General features: G+C 42.3%; 2 protein-coding genes across 8 annotated transcripts in view; one reads left to right on the top strand and one right to left on the bottom strand.

Annotated features, from left to right (window-relative positions):
* The window catches only part of LOC114666580 (zona pellucida sperm-binding protein 3-like), a 515374-nt gene that overhangs the window by 91641 nt on the left and 399316 nt on the right, over positions 1-24417 (top strand). The gene's annotated exons all lie outside the window — the stretch shown is intronic.
* The window catches only part of LOC114666623 (zona pellucida sperm-binding protein 3-like), a 44159-nt gene that overhangs the window by 8568 nt on the left and 11174 nt on the right, over positions 1-24417 (bottom strand). Inside the window, exon 3 of one of the 7 annotated variants that reach the window (XM_051926601.1) lies at positions 15929-16032. The exons of 3 other annotated variants lie outside the window; for them this stretch is intronic. In XM_051926601.1, the coding sequence (XP_051782561.1) occupies positions 15929-16032 (104 nt within the window). Of the gene's footprint in view, positions 1-15928; positions 16033-16197; positions 16317-17097; positions 17487-24417 lie in introns of those variants that run through there. 3 more of the 7 variants (XM_051926604.1, XM_051926610.1, XM_051926615.1) reach the window with 3 other exon arrangements.

The following is a 24417-nucleotide window of genomic DNA, read 5'->3' as shown; positions in this document are numbered from 1 at the left end:
GACAGTCACAATGTGCACAGAGCCTTTTCAATTTAATTACAAGTGACATTTATATTTTTTCTTTTCAGACAACTTGCTACAAGAATATCTTCTGTAAATTGGATGTTAATGAAAAACCAGGTAAATTGCAAGCAACCATTTGTTAAATTTGTAATTCACTTGTCGTCTTTGACTTTCATGTGTGTCTTTTTTTTTTCTTTCCTTCTTTCCTAGGACAACCTTACTGGTTCAGTAGACTGTGTAACCCTAAGTTACCTTCAGTAACCCTAACCCTAACCCTAATCCCTAATAGACACGTTGATGGTACTTGAATATTAACTGTAAGCTTTATGTAACTTTACATTTGTGTTTAGATTGTATAGGATCCATATTACTAACCGAGAATGCTAAACCGGATGATGGACGCAGGCACATCCAGCCATGGGCCGTAGCTGCAAAAAGACGTACTGCGCAGGCGCAAAAAGAGTCCGCGAGAGTCGGCTGAGGAGCCGAGAAAGGTGGACAAAAGAGGGAGAGAGAGGCGGATGAGGGGCCGCGAGAGGCGCAGGCGCAAAAAGAGTCTGCGAGAGTCGGAGAAAGGCGGAGAAAAGAGGGCGACAAAGGCGTATGAGGGGCCGCGAGTGGCGGACAAGACCACAGAAAAAAGGAGTGAGCACATACAAAAAGGAGAAATGAGGCGCAAAGTCAAACGCAGGAAAAGCACGAAACACATTGCACACGAAACTAGACCCGAAAAAAAAAAAAAGAGGCTCGCACACAACAGCAAGGCACCCCCCCCCCCCCACAGGCACCGGACGGGACACACACCAAGATGGGGATTCAACAAGCCCATGGAACACAAAAAAAAGAACACAAAACCACCCCACAGACCCTACAAGCGAGGGACGGGACACACACAAAGAGGGGGATTCAACAAGACACAGGAACACAAAAAGAAAGAAGACGCTCGCGCAACAACAATCCTCAACAATCCCCCCCCCCCCACATCCATAAGAAGTCACACCCAAAGCCACATATTCTAAAGTGAACGTCAGCACCTTCACACTAGACAGCATAGGTGTCAGCATTGGTGGATCTCCTTACAATAAAGCACTATTAACCGTTCAACTGCAGAAAAGGAAACATATTAACAGTGACTGCGACCCTCCTTATTACTTATCCATATTTCGGATGCTGAGAAAGAAACAAGTCATGAATACACGGTCACGGGTACAAAACGAAAAGGAAAGGATAACAGGAACAAACACACGAACACGAAAGAAACAACAAAATAGACGGCTATGCAGCATAGGTGGATCTCATTACAATAAGGCACTATTAACTGTTCAACCGCAGAAAAGGCTCCATATTAACAGTGAGTGCAATACTTCTTATTACTTATCCATATTTCTAAAAGAAAAAATGTCTCGACTCCAAAAACGCAAAGCTCAACTAAAGCTTCTAACTAACGATGTACCTAAAAGTAAAAACTTTATGAACTGCGTTAGATCCTACAATAGTTCATTTGCTTTTAGTAAATATCAGGCCACCAAAAGGCAATGGCCCATACTGCTTTCCCATATGTGCACAAATACTGCATTGCATTGGAACAGTGCACCCTGAAACAAATCAACAACGCAAATATGCACAAATCTACATCCTAGATCCACATGACGCAAACTATCAATCAAAGTGCTGCATCGCAACAGGCACGGATTCAAAACGAAACACCTCCCGTCTCAGACATACGTTAATGGCACCGAAGGCTACAACGGGCTTCTCACACAGCACAGGCAAATCGATTACAGCTCCAAAACAACACGTCCCAAATACTACACATGCAACAACGCGCCTCTCAAACGGCACAAGAAAAACATACACCAGTAAAATTCATTCGGATTAATGAATGTCATTTGCAATCATTGTCATTCAGTTCACTTCCCTGAAGAAACAACTGGAAATACAAGTTATACATTTACACGTTGTTGTCAAAAGGGTCAAATTAGACTGCCTTCTTTACATTCATATACTGAATATCTACAGAGGCTTATAACTGACGATGTACCTGAAAGTGAAATCTTTATCAACTACATTAGATCCTACAAATCGGTATCCACTATGAACATTAACGGTGGCACTGCACGTGACATCCGTCTTCAAAAAATGTTGTTTATTGATGAATGTACAATGGCATGAAGTCACTTACTCAACACCATTCATAAACTTCTACAAACGTTTATGAATAATAATATTCGATTTGGAGGAAAGGTACTTTTATTAGGAGGAAATTTTAAACAGTGATTAGCTATTCTTCCAGATGCCATGCACTCAGCTATTGTTCAGTGCACCTTAAAATACGCAGACAATTGCCATTGCTTTCAAAAGATACAGTTAGTAAAAAAGATACGATGTCCAGAACCAGATCATAACAATTGCTTATTACAACTGAGAGATGGTACACTCACCAATACAGATGGACTTCAGCCACATATTATTACAATTCCTCAAGCCTTTATCTGCGACGACTTAGTTACAGAGACATTTGGAACAGCAATCTCATTAGACCAAATGCCCCTTTTAACACAACACACTATATTATGTCCAAAAAATATTAATGTGGAAAACATAAATACCCAAGTCATTCCATTACTTCCTGGAGAGACACAACTCTTTCTAAGCTCTGACAAAGTTGACTCTGATCACGATAATGACCATCTTCATTGACCTTACAAGTTCTGACCTGGAATTACCTTTTACACTTAAACGGCGTGTACAAAGAAATTTTCCAATAAACCTTTACACTGTGCCACACACTTTATTGTTTGCTTTCTATTTGCATCATCTACACCGTCACACTATTCTATATCTCATTCATACATCACGCTCTTTGTCATTCCCAACACCAGGGGTTGGCGAGCGAAGCGAGCAGGGGGCGGGGCCCCCTAGTTTCAATATATTCTCTGTCAGTATACACTTGTATCTGACCATGGAGGAACTCTTTGATTTTACTGCTGTCAGTCTTTTAAAGATGCTGATAATATGTTTTTTTCTTCCTGTGTGGCATACTTTTAACTGTGGCATTCATTTAATGCGCCCTCCACTATTATTGGCACCCCTTGTAAAAATGAGTAAGAAGAGTTAGAAAAAAAATTGTTTTATAAATTTTTATTTCTTGATGAGGGCTTTGTTTTTCTTTGAATAAAATGGTCTCAAATAAAAGTCAGATGTTTCTAATTTTTTCAGTGCAAGGTGACATTTCATCAGCAAATGGATTTTTTTTCTAACCCTTCTTACTAATTTTTTACAAGGGGTGCCAATAATAGTGGAGAGCAAGTGATGCTGCTTGTTTCTTCTGGAGAACTGCTCATATGGGTGGTTAAACATTTAGTATTTCCTCTCTGATGTAAACAGTTTTACCCATTATTTTATGTGGCCAGCTCCTCTGGTCTGGTTTAGTGGGTGTCAGATGACTGGCGCCTTTTCAGAATACCTTACAGTTGTTGGTTCTTGTTCTGAGTGTACCATTGCTGAGTGCCTGTGCAGGTACCCTGCTTTTGGAGCTGCTCCTTTTGGGATTCTTGGACAATCTAAGGTGACACCTCACATCCATCTAGAGAAAACAGTCAGCTTAAATAAACTTGGAATTTTGAATACTCCAGTGTTTAAATGAAGTCAAATAGTGTAACTTAAATACACCAGGTACGTTGCCCCACCAGGACGCCTGGAACATAAACAGAGTTGGAGAGGGGTAATCTAGTGACCTTGACGCACGAGAGAGAGGCCCCGAACCTGGCTGAGGACGAGGTGGAGCGGACTTACCCATCCTATTTCCATGTCCAGAGGGCACAGGGACATGGAGGGAGGCACCGGTCCTTTGAGTGCCAAAATCGCAATCACGGGTGGAGACGTCCGTATAGGACTACGGAGGATGCCATGAGATGGCGTTGCAGCAGTGTCTCCCAGCCCTTCTGTTGCTTCTCTTTTTCAGGGTGGAACCATGAACTGAGATATGACGGCGCCCCAACCTGTCAAAGGACAACCCTTGCGGGACAGGCCACTTCACCCGTGCTTCAACTGGGGGATGGGCAGTGTGACAGACAACAACAACAACAACAACAACATTTATTTATATAGCACATTTTCATACAAATAATGTAGCTCAAAGTGCTTTACATAATGAAGAAAAGAGAAATAAAAGACAAAGTAAGAATTAGAATAAGACAACACTAATTAACATAGAATAAGAGTAAGGTCCAATGGCCAGGGAGGACAGAAAAAAAAAAAAAAAAAACTAAAACGGCTGGAGGAAAAAAAATAAAATCTGCAGGGGTTCCACACCATGAGTCTGCCCAGCCCCTTCTAGGCATTCTACCAGGGGGGACAGGACTACCAGGGACCTTGCTCCACCGGGACGCCTGGATCATGGACGGACCAGGAGAGGGACAATATAGTCCCCTGGATGCAAGAGGGCAGCCCCCCTGGATTCCATCAGGACCACGGATACATCCCTGTGGGGGTCCTTTGTTGTCACAAGGGGGCTCCTGAGTGGTTCACAAGTCATGGACTGCAGCAATTCCACCACACCAGGAAGTGATACCAGAAGATCATCAGGGAGCACCTGGGGCACATCTGGGTGTGCCATAAAAGGGGCCGCCTCACTTCATTCAGGGAGCCGGAGTCGGGTGGAAGAGGACGGAGCTTTCTAGAAAGGAGCAGAGGCAGCAAAAGGAAAGAAAGGCAAAAGGACTGTGAGCAATATTATGGATTTTGTGCACTGTGTGTGTCGTGTAAATAAACAGGTGTACATTTAGACATCTGGAGTCCGTGTCTGTCTGTCGAGGCCGGTCTTTCACAACAGGTAAACTTTTATTGGTGCTATCTTTTTTCTGTCAAATAAATAACATTAATAATTTAATGTCTAAAAGTCGGGACCAAGAAGAACATGGTAGCAGTGAACTCCTTGAGGAATATGCAGATATAGCCACACCAAGGTATTAATGTAAAACTTAGTCTACCACCATAGTTTCATATTCGGAAGGATTGTCATAAGCTTTGTCAAGGACCAGTTGTCGCCTGTGGAGTGTTTAGATTGGTTATTTTATGATTAGAATAAAAGTACCTTCAAAGCTTTTCTGTGACTTGCATGTTACTTTAGGTGGTCTCCAGATTGGTGCATTTGCAATACTCTGAAATAATGGATGTATTCTAAAAAACTATTGAGATAACCACTAATGAGATTTTTGTAGTGAACCACAGAGTAATTCTCACAGTTTGAACTATATTGCAATGTGTCCACTTTTCTGAGGAAACAGAAGTGTTCAGATCAAAACCAGACAGCTTGCACAAGACAAATAGTACAGTTTGATGTATTTATTTATGTGTGTCCACCGTGTAGGAGAGCAGGCTGGCTGTGTGGCTGCAGTGGGGCAGCTGACTCGAGAACAAGGGGCTACAGAGATCAACAGGGCCTCCGGGAGGACTCAACATGAAAAACTGTTGGAGTTCATCATACAGGGCCATTGAGCAGATGATCACTTGCTGGTAACTTATTTCAGATAACAAGTTAAACTTTGTTATTGTAGTCTGTAGCAAAGAGCTATGATGATTTTATGGTGCCAAACTCTTGAATTTTCTTGCCCAACAGGCTGTTGTATCTCAAAAAGTGTCATCCAAATGGTTTAAAAATGATGAAGATCCTAAAGGTCACCGGGTAATGACCTATACACAGTAGAAGAAAAGTCAAAGTGAACTTTATTGTCATCTCAACCATATACAAGTATACAGATAGACGAAATTGCAAAGCTCAGGGTCCACAGTGTAACAACATGACGTGCAAATAATAAATTAAAAATAGAATTAAAAATTTAAATTTAAAATTAAAACACAAACAAGACAAGACATTGTGCAAAGACAAGACAAAGAAGTAGCAGCAATATTGATGTGTAAGATATGTAATATAATAAATAAATAATAGACATAAATAATACAGAAATTATCAGTGTATGATAGTAGTTGTTTAAGACATGTGTCAGGTCAGAATGTTTCACAGCAGAAGGATAACAAGAATGTCAAAATCCTTAAAGGTCAGTATGAAATTTTCGGTTCTTCTCTACATGCACACTAGTCTTTGCAGGACAGTGGCTCGCATGTATAAAAGTTCTGTTTTTAGAGGTGGTTGAGGTGTGTAAAATGTCCCAGGGGGCAGCCTGGTGTTAAGGAGTCTAACAGCTTGGGGGTAAAAACTCTCCTGCAGCCTGGCAGATCTGGCTTTGATGGTGCAGTATCTTCTCTTGGATGGCAGAAGTGTGAAAAGTCCATGTGAGGGATGTAAGGGGTCCTGAACAATGCCTGCAGGCCTTGCGGACACTGCGTTTGTAAAATATGTCCTGTAGTGAAGGGAGAGGCACCCCAATAATGCTCTCTGCTGTCTTCACTATCCTTTGCAGGCGCTTGAGGTCGGATATGTTGCAGTTGCCATACCAGGCCGTGATGCAGCTGGTCAGAACACTCTCAATGGTGCCTCTGTAGAACATGGTGAGGATGGAAGGGGGAAGACTTGCTCGCTTTAGTCGCCTCAGGAAGTATAGTCTCTGCTGGGCTTTCTTGATTAGTGATGAGGTGTTATGCGTCCACGTAAGTTCCTCAGTTATGTGCACACTGAGGAACTTGGTACTCCTAACAGTCTCCACATCTAAACCGTTGATGCTGAGTGGGATGTGGGCAGGATGTGATTTTCTGAAGTCCACGAGCTGATAGATGGCCTCTACAGAAGTGTTCTCAAGAGCTGTAGGCACTTTTGAAAAGATCGACACCCCGAGTTCACATCATTCTGGATGTGCTGATGCCAGAGGATCATTTGGCTTCAGTGAATCTGTAATGAGTACAGAAAGTGTCTCTGTGAGTAATGTCCTCTCTGTTTCTGTGTTTGTGATCGGCTCTTATTAAAGCTCGAGGAACAGTTGAGAGGATTTCTGTACCAGAAGCAGAAGTTCTGGTCAATGATGGACCAGCAGACAGTGAGTGGGACGTCATGTGGTGTTGGGGGGGAGAGAGACAGTCCTTTCTTTTTCTTTTTAGCACCATTATTCTGTTAAACAGAATACCATTTTACTTGTAGTGAATTTAGACAAGAATATAAACTAAATATATCCATCCATCCATCTTCCAACCCGCTGAATATGAACACAGGGTCACGGGGGTCTGCTGGAGCCAATCTCAGCCAACACAGGGCACAAGGCAGGAACCAATCCCGGGCAGGGTGCCAACCCACCGCAGGACACCCACAAACACTCCAAGTACGCACTAGGGCCAATTTAGAATCGCCAATCCACCTAACCTGCATGTCTTTGGACCGTGGGAGGAAACCCACGCAGACACGGGGAGAACATGCAAACTCCACGCAGGGAGGACCCAGGAAGTGAACCCGGGTCTCCTAACTGCGAGGCAGCAGCGCTACCACTACGCCACCGTGCCGCCCAAACTAAATATATATCAATGTAAATATATGTTTAAAGTGAAATTTAAAATACGCATTCATACACTTTTAGTAATGATGAAAGTAAATTTTTTTTTTAATAAGTGAGACGGAAGAGTTTGACATTCTGTACTTGTATTGCAACAGTTGGAAGCACAAAGACAGACAGAATCACTGAGGCTTTTCAACTTGGGATTCCATCTCAGCGCCTCCTCTAATAAACATGTCGCTTGCTTTGTTTGTCTTTGGCCTTTTTTTTGATTTCTGAGTGTGAAACTGACTGCACATAATAGAGTTGTTTATATTTGATTTAACTATTGATATAAATAATAAAGGACACTTTTATTGTTAAAGATTGTTGATTAAGTTCTGTATATTTGAAATCGTCTGCATATCTGTTTTTAGCCAATTCACGTCATCTGTATTTTTCATTTATTTTTATAACTTTGTTGTACAGTTTTACTCCTTTTTTGTACGTTACAAGCAAACATCTCTATCCCCAATACATTGTTATTTTATTTATATATAATATATAGAGTCCTGCGGTGGGTTGGCACCCTGCCCAGGATTGGTTCCCTGCCTTGTGCCCTGTGTTGGCTGGGATTGGCTCCAGCAGACCCCCGTGACCCTGTGTTCGGATTCAGCGGGTTGGAAAATGGATGGATGGATGGATAATATATAGAAATGGGCATTCTGCAGTTTTAATGCTTCAGTATATTCCCCAATCAGTCTGCTTGTTAAATTAATCTTTCTCCATTCTTTCTTTCAATTCAACCGACCCATTATTATTGTTAATTGTAAATACTTCTTGAAACGGTTGTACAATTTATACTGAATCATTTTTAATAAAATTTTCTTTTTGGAGCGGCACGGTGGCGCAGTGGGTAGCGCTGCTGCCTCGCAGTTGGGAGACCTGGGGACCTGGGTTCACTTCCCGGGTCCTCCCTGCGTGGAGTTTGCATGTTCTCCCCGTGTCTGTGTGGGTTTTCTCCAGGCGCTCCGATTTCCTCCCACAGTCCAAAGACATGCAGGTTAGGTGGATTGGTGATTCTAAATTGGCCCTAGTGTGTGCTTGGTGTGTGGGTGCGTTTGTGTGTGTCCTGCGGTGGGTTGGCACCCTGCCCGGGATTGGTTCCTGCCTTGTGCCCTGTGTTGGCTGGGATTGGCTCCAGCAGACCCCCGTGACCCTGTGTTTGGATTCAGCGGGTTGGAAAATGGATGGATGAATTTTCTTTTTGGTAGTGACAGTACTGAGTGTTTCAATTTGTGCTGGCCCAATCAACTCGTGTATTAACACAACTAGAATTGCTAGATTTGAGCAGAGCCTCCTCTTGTATCAACATGGACTACAGCTGGCATGGACTTGGCTGGACTCGCCGGTAATCCCACAGGATAAAACAGCTTGGAAATTGAGCATCCTGATCAAGATTTTGCTGTTCACTTACATGGTCTAGAACAATAAGGTTCTTACTTATCTTTTTTAGAAGTCACATTTTCAAAAAAACTTGCAATTTTTAACTGAAAATGCAACTTTTACATTTAGGAACAAAATTAAAGGAAAAGGACTGTATATGCCTGATAAATGGAGTCAAAGCTTTTGAAGCTCCGCATTCTAAAACCATAACTAACGGATAGAACCTTGTTATTCTAAGGTCTTGACACTAAGTGTGTGTCAGTGTTTATATACTGCTCAAAATAAATGAAAGGACCACTTTTTAATCTGAGTATAGCATCAAGTCAATGAAACTTCTGGGCTATTGATCTGGTCAGTTAAATAGCAGAGGGGCTTGTTCATCAGTTTCAGCTGCTTTGGTGCACTAGAGGGGCAACAATGAGACGACCCCCAAAACAGGAATGAATGGTTTAACAGGTGGAGGGAGGCCACTGGCATTTTTCCCTCCTCATCTGTTTTTGCACTCGTTTTGCATTTGGCTACGGTCAGTGTCACTACTGATAGCATGAGGTGATACCTGGACCCTACAGAGGTTTGTGGCACAGGTAGTCTAACTTCTCCAGGATGGCAGGCACATCAATACTTGCCATTGCCAGAAGGTTTGCCGTGTCTCCCAGCACAGTCTCAAGGGCATGGAGGAGATTCCAGGAGACAGACAGTCAGTTACTCTAGGAGAGCTGGACAGGGCCCCTCATAGAAGATCCTTAACCCATCAGCAGAACTGACCGGTATCTGCTCCTTTGGGCAAGGAGGAACAGGATGAGCACTGCCAGAGCCTACAAAATGACCTCCAGCAGGCCAATGGTGTGAATGTCTCTGACCAAACAATCAGAAACAGACTTCAATATGATCAGAAGTGTAGTGAGTCGAATCACTCTGTCGGAGCTTGTGTCAAAACACTGCTGTCACGTGACATCATTGGTGCGTCACAGCGCGCTTGACAGCTTTGGCGCTAAAATAACAGGTAGCCTATATAAAATGCATCATTCTCATTCAATGCTGGGTTGTGACGAGAGAGAGATTTGGAGACAGATGGCGACTAACAGCGGAAAACGGCGTTCAAAAGTTAAATAGTATAAATGGACAAGGACCTTAGCAGAATAAAATGAGCACACACTTTTCTGACCTTTTACTGGTGACATGAGGCTGAAACAGAGAGTGCTGCTACACTTGCGCTCTTGAGTTTGCCTTGACCTCGGTTAACCACCAGATGTCGCTGTTCATAGTGAGGGGTGAGGCTTCAAAGGTTCAAATCTTTTCGCGGCACAAATAGAAGGTGGTGAGGAGTTAAGCGAAATGACATCTTTTATTGGCTAACTAAAAAGATTACAATATTGCACAAGCTTTCGAGGTAACTCAGGCCCCTTCTTCAAGCAAGATGTAATTTTATATTATTTTCATTTAGCCAATAAAAGGTGTCATTTTGCTTGACTTCTCCCTACATTCATAATAGCTAACACGGTACAACACCCTAGCCATCACTACATATTTGGTAAGTTTTAAGGATTTTCTGTCACATATGGACAAGAATTTCCATTGAAACTATTGCAAGCTGCAAGAATAGACAAACTGCTTTTAAAATGTGTAAAAACGCTTGTCTTTAGAACACAGTTTAATGTGGTAGTTATTTCTTCCAAATAATGGCATATATTAATTGACTTGGAAAAGTACCACACTTATTTCTTAAATATCTTCTGCATTGATTTATTTGAATGTTTGGACTTGGACCCCCCTACCCCACTTGGAGTTTCCTTCTTGTCATTTTGATGCTGGTGTGCATGTTGTGTGCTGGTTACCAGGCTCGTATTATTCACACGACTGCTGACGTCACATAATCAAGAGGTTATTATTTAAGATGGTTTATCTTTATTTGAACTGGTTTTCTTTGTATTTGCTTTCTGAAATACATGTGGCCATCACTGTCCACGGCTTTACTCACTTTGAAGGTTTTACCGGCTATTTAAGTGTTCGGCTATGCCATTACATTCACATCACTAACATTTTTCCCTACCTTTAGTATATTTTTTTATTTCTGAACATATTTTAAACATTATTTTGTACCTCTGAGTCTGAAAAACAAAAGTAAAACCATTAGAGACCTCTGTGAAACCTTAGGATGACCAAAATCAACTGTCTAGAATGTCATTAAGGAGAAAAAATGCACTGGTGGGCTCAGTAATCACAATGGGACTGGTAGGCCAAGGAAGACCTCCACTGCTGAGGACAGAAGAATCCTCACTATGGTAAAGAAAAAGCCCCCAAATGCTTGCCCGACAGATCAGAAACAGTCTTCAGGTGGCAGATGTGTGTCAGAGATGTCTATTGGCAGAAGAATTCATGAACAGAAACACAGAGGACACACTGCAAGATGAACACCACAAAACAGGATGGCCAGATTACAGTTTGTGACAAAGGACTTGAAAGAGCCTGCAGAATTCTGGAAAAAGGTCTCATGGACAGGCAAGACAAAGATGAACCTCAGAGTGATGGCAAGAGCAAAGTGCGGAGTCAAAAAGGAAATGCCCAAGATCGAAAGCAGACCACCTCCTTTGTTAAACATGGTGCTGGGGATGTTATGGCTTGGGCATCTATGGCTGCCACAGGTCCTGGCACAGTTCTCTTTATTGATGAGAGGGCTGCTGACAGCAGTAGCACCATAAATTCTGAGGTGTGTAGAAACATCTGATCTGCTCAAGGTCTAGTAAATGCCTCCGAACTCACTCAATTAATCCTACAACAAGATAATGAGCCAAACACACTGCAGAGGCAACACAGCAATTCAAAGCTAAAAAAAAAACAAAAAAAAAAACTGAAAATTATTCAATGGCCGAGCCAGTCACCAAATTTAAATTTAGTTGAGCAATCTTCAATATGCAGAAAACTTAACCAGGAACTGAAGATGGCTGAATTAGAGGCTCAGCAGAGCATCACCAGATAACATCCTCCACACCTGGGGACTCATGTATAAGCGGTGTGTATGCACAAAAATGTTGCGTAGTCCCGTTTCCACGCTCAAATCGAGATGTATAAAACCCAAACTTGGTGTAAAGCCACACACATTTTCACGGTAGCTCAATCCCTGGCGTATGCAAGTTCCCCGCTCGGATTTGCAAACTGGCGACACCCAGCATCAAAGCAGTGCTTTTGTTCCAGTGTGGTTTCCCTTTCTTTTTTAGATGCACATCCGTAACGCGGCTTTATCATATGCACTGAAATTAACCACATATTGTTTATTAGTTTAAGGCATCTGATTATAATTAACCTGTAACAATATAATGGTCCAGGGCAGGGGTGGGCAAATTCATTCCTGTAGGGCCGCAGTGGCTGCAGGTTTTTGTTCCAACCCAATTGCTTAATAAGAAGCTCGTATTGCTCTAGAAACACTTCTGCTTCATTTTAGTTCTCTCCCTCATTAAGATTATGAACCCTTATTGCTTATTTAAGTCTTAAACAGCTGCATGCTTGGTTTTTAATTGCTCCTTATTAGCAATAACATGCAAATGACAAAAGAAACCAGCAGTTATCCATTTTGCTTGTTACCCTTTACACCTGTGTGTATTTATCGTGCACAATTTGGTTTAATTAAATACTTGGAAGGAAAGAGAAGAGAAAAAAGTGAAGGATTGAGAATTACCCATCCGTTTTACACTTCAAATTATTTGGATGATATCCTTAGAATGGAAAAAAAATCAAGGATATGAGAATGACTTGACATACCAGAGTTGAAGCACTAACAAGCCATGAAATGTAATTATTGGCAAGGATTGTTTTCTAATTAAGCAACTGGGTTGGAAGAAAAACCCGCAGCCACTGCGGCCCTCCAGGAATGAATTTGCCCACCCCTGGTTCAGGGAATAGCCAAAGTATTCCAAATACCATAGCTGCTTTAGTGTTCCTCTCACTGCACCTTCTTTCAGCTGCTCCAGTCAGGAGTTGCCACAGAGGATCATCTTTTTCCATATTACTCTCACTGCACCACTCTGAGTATTAATCCTCTGTATTGGAGTGTGGAATCACAGCTCTACAACAGCTGATTGGATAGAGAATTATCGGGATACAGCATCAAGCACAAGCTGCCTCAGCCATGCTGCCTATTGAACTGCTCTCATATGACAAACGCTTCAGAGCCTTTCTAGTACAGACCTCGCGGTTCAGAAACAGTTTCATCTCAAAAACTATAAACGCACTCAGTCCATCAAGTGCTCCTTGTAGAACTGTTTGTACTTATAAGTACAATTACCTCACTGTAAACTTGTGATAGTTATATTGCATAACCTGAACCACTTTATAAAGTGGTTATTTACATATTTTTAAGATGAAATGCAGTGAAATGTTTTACATTATACAGATAAAATGTTTATAACAAACATACATGTGAGGTCACTGTCGCAGCACTAGCACCTGCCTTGTGCTGTATTCTTGCTGGGGCAACACTGGAAGGATAGAATTAAACATGTACTACGAAGATATTTCAATGTTCCTTAAAAGTTTAAGAATCAGCGTTCTCAGCTTACAGATGTCTTAATGTCTATTACAAAGCGGATTGTGTGGCAATTGGTTACTTGGAGAAAGAAAAGGACAGGAATTTGAGGTTAGTACGTTTGAAAGACAGTACTGCTGCAATAAATTCCATTGAAGGTCACATACAGTGCAGCAAGCATCTTGTGCGAGGTATGAACAATCTCTGGCCAGGGTGCCAACTCATCACTATCACTGCACCTCTGTGTTCCCATGTTTAATACATGCTTTAATTCCTATAAATCATAATGATATTACACATGTATTTAAAATTCAGAGACCTGTAATATTAATGTAATGGATAATGTGTCCTGTTGGACGAGAAAGCCTGTTTAAGAAGCAGTTATTCACACAAAATATTTAAAGTGCTAACTTTAGTTATGATGGTATTTGAGAAACTAGTAAAACAATTTTAAAGATGAAGTTTGATGTTCTACTTTAATGACAAAATAGATTTATACATCCAATTTTTTATGCATATGCACATTTCCGCTCTTGTTCAGGAGTTATGTTTAAATGTGGCTTTGACACAAGGCCTTATGCAGGAGGATCCTGGTGTTGTCTGAATTGCAGATGCATGCAGTCATTGGATGCAAGGGATATATAAAGAGCTAAATGATGGCTTTATATGACCTGCCATTGCCATATGCCAACCATTATGATGCAGAAAAGTGGGGGGCCGTGTCAAAAGTGTCATTTCTTCCTGCTGTGACCCAAATTTAGGCAAATCCCCTTGAAAGTCCAGAATGTGCACTTGAATAGAAAGTCATTTACTACTGAAAACGATTAAACAAAATAAGTTTGAGAGAAAAATGCTGGGCTTTTCTGTGAGCCAAGCTAGTTGGCTAATATCACAGACTGGCTGCATGGATTTAGAGTCCCAAGACTGGGAACAGGTCTTGTTCAAGCCATTTCAATTAAACTCTGGTGCCTCTGTTCAGAAAATTACGGCAACTTTAAAGTTCTGCTTGATCTTCCTTCATATTTGGCAGGCTGTAGCTGGGACCCTCAAATAGCTTAGACTAATTGGGTCATTTGTTGAGATGCCACTTTCTAGCAAAAGAAAGTTCGGGCACATTACATTTGTGGAGTATTCATTTAGATTGTCCTATTAGATTTGAAAAACGGAACATAGTAGCTTGATCTATAACTCTAGGCAACCCTTGATCTAGTGACCATGCATACGATACCATCCCATAGCACAATCCTGATCGTGAGAAAGATCAATTACCACCCCCCCCCAAATACTGCAGACAGTGATACAAGGTTTAAAAATTTATTGCTTAGTATTAGCAATGCCCTTTGCATTTCTGTAGGCAAAGAATAGTACAGCCACACACGAGACAGCCAGGACACCTACAACAGCTCCAAGGATGGAATATTGGAATTGGGAGCCTGTAAGGAGAAGAGAGACATTAGGAATGAGGTGGTTTAATTAAGTATTAAAGCTTGCATTTTAGATTTGTTTTAAGGACTGCTCTTTAGACAGTTCAAGTTACCTGGAGAGGCTTTATCTTGGTGGCCAGACAGGGACTGAGATACAGAAGACAAAGGAGAGACCTGCTCCAGATAAAGAGGGCCAACAGAAATGGTCTCCTGCCATTCAGCTGGTGTGCTCCATTCACCTGCAAAATACAATTGCAGCTTGTGTATCCCAGGCTGGACACTGGATAAGTCTGCTAGTGAGGTCACTTACTTGCTCTCCTGGGTCTGTGTTTAGGGGCACCAGAGCCCCTCCTGAAGGGAGGGGGGTTGGCACAGCTGGTGTCACAGCAGCTACAGACAGCATTGTTCCCATCCACTGAGCTCCACCTGAAAGCACAGCCAACAATCACAACCTGCTACATCTGAACAGGTGCACCATCATCCTCCCAGTCACTTACTGGGTCAGTGCCGAGTTGTATGAACAATCCTTATTCAAAGGATCAACATTAGCAGATGCCAAGGTCACCTTCAGATGGCAGGTAATGAAGATCTGAAATCAGATATGCAAGATTAGTCACACCTGGGAGCTTCAATGGGATTCTTCCAAAGGTGATGGTAGGAAAGGACTTACTGAACTAGTAGTCAGGCCATAAAACCTGAAGGCATCCAGCTGGAACTGCATTACAGACTGGACAACTCTGGGGGACACGAACTGGGAATTGGAGCCTGTCAGTTTACTGTCCAAGAAACACCTGCAATACACAAGAGGGACCATAGTCTGACTAGATCTTAGTCTGGAAATGCAATGCTATGGCTCACACCTACCCGTTATTTCCAATGAAGGTGTAGGCTGGGGCCGATGCATTGGACCCAGGAGTGGCTACACAGCTGTCCACAAAGACACGGAGAGGCACATGGTTCGTGCTATCCACAGATGCTTGAAGGTTAATGAGGTCTCCTAGGAAGAAGGTGTTGGATGGACTCTGCCCACTCCAGTCACCTGCAGACAGGAATATTACAAGGTGTTCAGATCACATTAGTGCAAATGGTAAGGAGGATTTTTAAATGTGTACACCTACTGCTCATTATAACAAGTGAGAAGCTCAGAATATCCTCAGCAGATATCGTGGAGGTGTAGGGAACCCAAGTGGGGTTTAAAGCATTGCTGCTTACGTTGTGTAGTCTGGGTTGGGGAAAAAAGAAAAAAAAAAAAAAAAAAAAAAAAAAAGTTTGGAACTTGGATCAATAGGACAGATTCTTGCAAAGTTAGCCAGCCATTGGGATGTGTTTTTCTTTGATTCAAACGGCCTAACATGTAACCAACATCATTTGAATCTATATGTCTTACCTGTTGTACTGGCATTCAATCTGCACCACTGCTGGATTTGTTCTTACAATAGGAAGACCATCAATTGGAGAAGGATTGTAGTCAAGGGTGAAGGTGTACACAATTACAGCTCCCAGCATCTAAAGAGCCAACAAATAAGTGTTATTCAGCTGACAATGCTAAACCATAAGAGCAAAAATGTCTGGACTGTAACAGCATACTTTAGACCCTTTAGATTGTAGCAATTAGGTTTAATCAATACAAGCCAATTGCTTTGTTACTATACTGAAATAAGCTGCACAAACTACTCTAGTTTTAAATGTTTTAGGTAGCCCTTTTCCTTTCCTAGATCTATAAAGATATCACACAAGACAATGCTGGCCTTAAAATTGGGTACTATAGCAAATGTCCATTTTAAGTCAAAGCAGTACACCGGTCCCCAAGTTCAGAGCAGTTTAGTCACCATATTGATTGAAGACTCCTAGTATATTAAAATGTGAACGTCTAGATTGTAGATTTCACACCTGAAAGCTTTGGGAATGCTGGGGATGAAGAAATTGAAAGCCTCAATTTGGTTATGTTTAATCAACTTTTTGACTAAACAGAAGTTTAGATGTCCTCTTCAAAAGGAATAATCCGATTTATAATGCCAACATACAGGTCACGAGTGGGCACTGCACCACCAATAAAAGGTCTATGCACATAATGCAGGCTTAACTGCTCAAGTCTCGTTTCCTTCCTATGCTGTACCGACGCCTATGAAGCACTCAGTCCGGTATGAAAACGTAAAGAAAGAGGAAGCCAAGATCTCGTTAACTCGTGCCTGAACATAAACGAGACCCGAGCCACATGCTCCAGCGCTCACACGCTTGTCCTTTTCCTAATCTTGTTTCTCGATGAAAAGCTTTCGTTGTAGCTCACCTCCACGGTGCTCCCACAGCCCTGCAGAGGCGCTTCAATCACAAAGGGCTGAGCACCGGCCGGGCTGGTGACTCCACATCCACCCATGGAAAGATCAGAAGGCTGGACCGGCTTTTGGATGCCCAGCAAGTCCGGACTGATAGTGACGATCACCTCACTGTCGGTGCACTGAGCGGTTACGGTCTGCGGAGCGCCAGCTCGCGGCTCAAAATATTGCACGACCGCAGGCTGCTGGTGCTTTGCGATAACCTTCTGTCCTTTGAAACGGGGCTGAGCAAAAGCATCGCAGAGGAAAAAGAGCAGCAACACTACGGCTATCTGACCCTTATCTTTACACCACATTTTGAAACAACAAAAGGAGGAAATCAGTGCAGTAAAGTTCGGGGTGCAGCTCAGTCTTTATATACACGAATGAAGGCGTTCGCCTGCTTAATGTTAATAACACGTGAGGAGAAAAAGATCGCCAATCAGTCACCAATTGCATTTAAAATGAACAAGACGCATGAAATACTGAGGTTAATTACGGGAAGGAGATAATAAAATTAGAATCACAAATTAAAGCACATGCCAAAGCGTAAGATCATCTCAGGCAGTAAACGGCAGTTCTTATGTGGATCACGCGGCAGACAATTGGGTTTTAAATCTCTCGGTAATTAAAACCAAACTTATTTGCTTTGCGTAAGTGAAGAATAAAATGAACTCAATTTTAAATGTTAAGTGTGAAGTCTTGAAGAAGTTTCACTTACGAGATTTGTGGGCGTGTGGGTACATTGCAGACTAACACGGAAGACTAATAAAATATTTGACAAATGTAGTTAAATATTTTGTGGTAATGGGGTGCTACTAAAATGTTTTTATGAAATATGTATGTAGCTTCGTTTTAATCTCATTTAACATCAGATTCATTTGAAAACGTTTGGAGTGATGCAGACAGCTCTAAAGAACTGATTTGGTAAAATCAAATCAGCTTTGCAAAGTGGAGACAGGACAAGTATCCTTTCATTTACATTGATTTCATGTCTGATTAATTAAGCATAAAAGGTCATAAAGTAAATCACCTTGTAAAAATAATAGTGGAAAGCAATCTCAAGACAAGCAGGCCCAGTTTTGGGTGAATTGGTTCAAACAATGCTAAGACATTGATCAATTTTGCTTTGAGTCCAACAGTGGCTGTGCCTGTGACTGCTCCATGGTTATGTCATAATCTGGAAGTGGACCTCAGATACCATAATGAAATCTCTTTTTTACCTATTTATGTAATAGTGAATCAATAGGTTTGTGGTGTAAAAGTGTCCAGGAAAGGCACACTTTAACCCTCTCAGGTTCTTTTTATATTGGTGCACAATACCTATTCAACATCCACTCGGCACAGATAAGCTCAAATACAAAGCAAGAATTTCTCAACATTGGTCAAGGTAACCTACTTCAAGTTCAATGTCTTATCAGGGGCTAGAAAGACACTCTACTTATGAGACATCCCTGCCAGGATTCACTTTAAAATAATTTAATAGTAATATGTCTCTAACGATAGGTCTAATGCTGTAGTCACATGGCCTGGGAGGGCAGAAAATAATAAAAAATTCCAGGGGTTGTGATGTAAGGGAAAAAGAAACAAAATATGCAAGAGTGCAAAGGCCAAAAGAGCGTACACACTGACATTTTCCAACTCATGTTATAACAAATGGATTTGATTAACGGGGTGTGGTGTAAGTGATGTCTTCTATTGTTTCCCCTGCTTTCTGTTTCAAAGTGTTGAATTGTTGTGGAAAATGACAGAGTTGCAAGACCTAAAACATCTTCATGAAAAATGAAAGTTGCATGAACGTAGCCCCAGTCATCTCACGCAGTGTTTGTCAACCACTGTATCGCAGCACAATGGTGTGCCATGACAGCTATCCAGGTGTGCCATGGAAATAATAGTGTAGCGCACCTGGGTCTGAACCTGAGAGAGACAACATCCTCAGGTGGTCAAGACTTGTCTGAGGAGGACAGGACTATCTGGAGAAGCTGGCACAAAAGCAGCTCTATGATCACTATGTTGCACACATGGCACTTGGAGCACTTCAGATGTGGCTCCTGGCTGCTTGGGTGTGTGGTCGCCAGCGAGTCTCCCAGGACCAGTGGATAGTGGGCATACAAGTTGATTCTGAGGCAAAGGGACAAAGTAACTGGGAGGTGCCACCAATGTGCTCACTGAGTGCTGTGAATGCTGATCTCGGAGCTGCTTATTTAATTTCACCCTTTTGGACAGTTGAGCACATGTATCAGAATGAGTGTGTTTGTGGTTAGTAAAATTGTGGGGTGCCTTGGGATCGTTTTGGTTGCAAAAAGTGGGCCACCTAAGAAAAAAAGGTTGGAAAACATTGATCTAGATAATCAGAACGCACGTGAGAAATTTTTCGAACCTGAAGGAAAGGAGGGCAAAATTAATATTCAAGGAAATACAGGCATCCTGATCTTAAAGGCAGAATAAGATTTAAGTTGGACTTGTCCTGTGGGTGTAGTACAAGACAGGGTGGGGGTGAATGATGTTTTAGGATGTGGGGGTTTGCGGATCTTACAGTGTGAAATTGTGTCAAGGTGTGGTGAGACTGGCAAACCTCCATGGGACTGGGTAGACTGGCAGCAAGTGTAGAATAAAACTAGGGTAGGAATGGCTGTGTGGGTGGGCTAAATGATAAACTAATGTGTGGAATAGAGTGGAAATGGCCAAGGACTGGGCACTCGATTAGCAGAGGTCGAATAAGACTTGGACTCATGCTATGGATGTGTTATAGGACATTCGGAAGTGCACGTTTTTGGAAGATTGCAGTGCTGGGGGTGCAGACATTATGGTGTGTGTTTTGGCAAAATGGGGAACTGGGCAAGTTGGCAGAGGATTGGGGAATTTAGAGTCAGGTGTAGAATAAAATTTGGGTGGCAGGGGTGCACCTGTTCTTTTCCACATCTATAGAACAAATTATGGGAAGAATAAAGGGGGCTGCGGATGTCACAGACTGAGGTTTTGCAGCACAGTAGCAAAGGGAAAGCTGACATCTAATTGGACAGCATGGTGGAACGGGTTTAAAACATTTTAGTCTGGATGTGCCTATGGGTCTGGTACTGAAGAGGCCAAGAAGCACATTGAAACGATGATGAGGACCATGAGAGCATATGGAATAACTGGATAGATAGATAGATAGATAGATAGATAGATAGATAGATAGATAGATAGATAGATAGATAGATAGATAGATAGATAGATAGATAGATAGATAGATAGATAGATTTACCCCCAAGGGCAAATTAACATTTTACACAAGCTCAGAAAAATAAATAAATAAACAAACAGTTATGCAGTACGTCACCATCCTCATTTTGCAGTTCCCTGTTCATTGCATTAGTCTGACAGCTTCAGTGGCATTCACTGAGATGCTTGGCCTCGTAGCCAGTAAGAAGGGGTAACCATTTTCAAAACCAGCCCATTACAGATTGTATCCACCTTCCATTTTATTTGGAGGAGCGCTGTAAGCAGTCATGGACTTAATTAATATGTGGTTTGGTGAATTCCATCAGCTTTGCACTCGTATAACCTCCTTATAAATTGTTTTTCTTGAATGTACCATTTCTAGATTAGGTGGATTTTTATTATCACAGAGGAAATGTGTTTGGATATGTTTATTAATTAGGCTACATTGCTTGTTTTTCTTTCTTCTTTTTTTTTTATAAACTCTCTCGCTTTTTTTTCCATTCCATTATTACACAATGAGAACATGTGTCGAGTGGTGCTGTATCCATCCATTCATTATCCATCCTGCTATATCTTAACTACAGGGTCACGGGGGTCTGCTGGAGCCAATCCCAGCCAACAAACAGCACAAGGCAGGAACAAATCCTGGGCAGGGCGCCAGCCCACCACAGGGCACGCACACACACACACACACACACACACACACATACATACATACACCAAGCACACACTAAGGACAATGTAGAATCACCAATGCACCTAACCTGCATGTCTTTGGACTGTGGGAGGAAACCCATGCAGACACGGGGAGAACATGCAAACTCCACGCAGGGAGGACTCGGGAAGCGAACCCGGGTCTCCTTACTGCACGGCAGCAGCGCTACCCACTGCGCCACCGTGCCGCCCATCAGTACTGTATGTTACCCCTAAATTATAGCAGATACACATGTACTGTAAATGTAAATGATTTTGAACAGCAGTGCGGGGGTCTTCTTTCAAAATCCGTAGATGCAAATAAACACCAGCTGTCACAGTCACAGCCCCTGGCACCGGTATTCAGGCTTTATACTGCTTGCTAACCCTTGAACTTCAATGAATTTTCCTCCATTTTTCCATTTTACACCTCATTGTCTATGACAAAGGCATTTCCGTCTAGTTTCTCCTGTGCTGGACACAGCCTCTCCTTCACTCATGCGCCCACCCTGTTGCCAAGTGCTGCTTTCAATTGCTTTTGCAACATTCGTCACTTGCGCCATGCTGAGCATTTAAGTTTACATAATATAAACAAAAATTGACAAATAAAAAATGTATCGACAAATTAAAAAACACATATTAGATCATTACTACATTCTACAACATGACCACAATTAAATCAAATCAGTCAAAGTAGTTTTAACATTTTGTGTATTTCATTTTCCTATTGTGTTGGGGAGATGCCCCTTATTATTGATGTATTAAAATGTCTTACATTTTCAATTTCTATAGGATGATTAACTGTTCTTCAAATGTCCTTTCTTTTCTCTGTCTATATAAGCTTAGGAATGTCTTTGTCCAGTCAGAGTGGCTCAAGACAAATGAGGAATTCACTTGTAGTTCCCCAATAGATCCTTTAAATTATGCAAATTTTAAACAATAATTTTTATACTGTAATAAAAAATATAATATATACAGTATATATATATATATATATATATATATATATATATATATCTCCACATAGTATATTGTAAGGTTTCTCATTTCTTTTGGGACTCCCCCCAACGAGACGGCACACTGAAGAGCATCCCGAAGCTCAATCACCGCCATGTCTGTGGGAGGTAGCATATTATCTGTTGCCAGGGCAACAGCAGGCTCCCAGGGCTGCACCGGCTCACTGGGAAAGCAAATCCAAGCCGACCGCAGTCACACTATAAGTGCTGTCATCGATGGGTGATGCAAAGAACATTATAAAGGCAGGGAACAGTATTACTTGGCCATTAACCTGGCCATGACTCTGCCTGACTGCTGTGTCTGTGTATAGGAGAGTGGCAGATCCCGCTACAATAAATAACCATGATGTATGACTCAGCCTCATGGTTTGGAATGCAAGACAGGAATATAAATATATCGTAAATAAAGACAAAGAATTCGCAAAAAGGTTTGGGGTTTTCCGGCCCCATATACTGTAGAGATTGCAAATATTAAGAAATACAGTCCAGAGTATCATCAAGAGATTAGAAACTGAACAACAAGATGGCATGATGGGGCAACATTTATAGTGGGGACCGGAACAATCAGAGGAATGCTGGGTAGGGAGTCGCATTGCATGCTGGGATCCTGACATCATCGGAGGGAAGGAGAATGCGGAAATGGTAAGATGGGAGAAGACTCATGGTGTCGGCGTATCCTTCTTTCTGGGAAAACAGAGAGAGAGAGGTTAGTTGCCCGCCAATTCCTTTTGGCTTTAGGTTTCGCGCTACTTCCTGGGTCGTTCTGCGGCTCCCTATGCGAGCGTGAGTGACAATATATATATACATATATATACTGTATATATAGTAGATGCTACATGGGCTGGACGGGCATCTCTGCCTGAAGAGGGGGTGGTTCCTTATCCAGACAGGAGGCTCCTAACAGGCAGATAAGCAATGTGGCCAGGAAGGAGGAAGGGATCAGACCAGGAAGGAAGGACCAAAAGGGATTGGACAGACAGCCCACTGAATGAAGATGTCACTGGAAGTTTTTTTAACTGCCCCAGCAAACTAGATGGTAGTGGCCCTGGATCTCAGTGCCCAGTGGGAAGCCAGCACGGTTGCTCTGCCAGGCTACATTCCCCTGGGTACCGCAAGAGGGCGTTGCAGGAAGACAAGCTCCCTGTTATAATGGACTTTAACATAACCCGGAAGTGATTCCATCGGGCAGTAGCCCTGGCACTGGAAGTACTCATGGGTCCATGATAAAAGGGACCACACTCCCTTTTCCAAGTAAGTTGGAGCTGGGAGGACAGACAGCGACACTCAACTTTGAGGAGGGTAGTGCGGTGGTGACAGGTGAATTTTGGAGAGAGAAAATCTGTGCTTGTGTTACAGTGAAGGTATTGTAGTGAATAAGAACCATCCTTTATTTGAACCTGGGACTCTTGGTGTGTTCGTGTTGGGGGTTTGAGCCAACGCCCTGGTTTCCTGCACAATATATATATATAAAAATATATATATATTTGTATAGAGTGACACACGAATCACTGTCTTGTATCAGAGACGCTGAGCCCAAACTCTTCAAGAAAACCAACTTTACTCCAATCAAAACAGGAACAGTCAACATATTTTTTTATATGGCAGCTACCACAAACAAACAAGCAGTGACGGGATCAGATCAGTGGCCAGGTTAGAATGCTCCCTGCATCAACCATTGGGCAACAAATGCATTACACAGCGAGGCTGCGAACTTGTAGTTGCCTCTTTGATGCCATGAACCTGCGGTTGCCTCGGCAACAGAAAACCTCTCTCTACCTGCGTCAACCACTTATCAGCATTCCAAATCTTCAAGCTCCGCCCTTTACATTTCAGAGGTAGTAAAATAGTCTCATTTATTTTAACGGTCCTATGGCCACAGTGGATGTTCCCCCAGTTCATGTTGTAAGGAGCCTGCTAGAGCAAGTCATGGTGGACTACACCGAGGTCACTTCCAATGTCCAACAGAGCCAGGACTTTGTGTCCAGCCAACTTAACAGAGACCTTAGAATTTTCCTTTTTAAACATCTTGTGAGAATCTTGAGAACCGTGTACCTGGGCCAGACCAAGGTCCATGGATGGTGGTGGCGAGAGGCAGCACTCCCGAGCGAGATGTTCTGGTTGATCACAGCAAAAGCACCTGCACTCGATCCCAGCTGTGGAGATCCTACGATAGTACCGTCTACCTGTGACATCAGTGACATCAGCAACTTTAGGAGCCTGGGCTTGAATAGGAGGGGCCGAGGTAGGGAGTGGCAGCAGATATTGTTCTGAAGAGAGGTGAGGACAAGTTAGAGGTGGAGGCTGAGACCCATAGCATCAGCGATTGACCATCTGGTGTGGATGTGATGGTTGGGTCGAAGTCAGTGACACATTAGGACAGCC

This window comes from Erpetoichthys calabaricus, chromosome 1 (assembly GCF_900747795.2).
Source record: "Erpetoichthys calabaricus chromosome 1, fErpCal1.3, whole genome shotgun sequence".
Classification (NCBI taxonomy): domain Eukaryota; kingdom Metazoa; phylum Chordata; class Cladistia; order Polypteriformes; family Polypteridae; genus Erpetoichthys; species Erpetoichthys calabaricus.
This window is presented reverse-complemented; position numbering and strand designations above follow the sequence as displayed.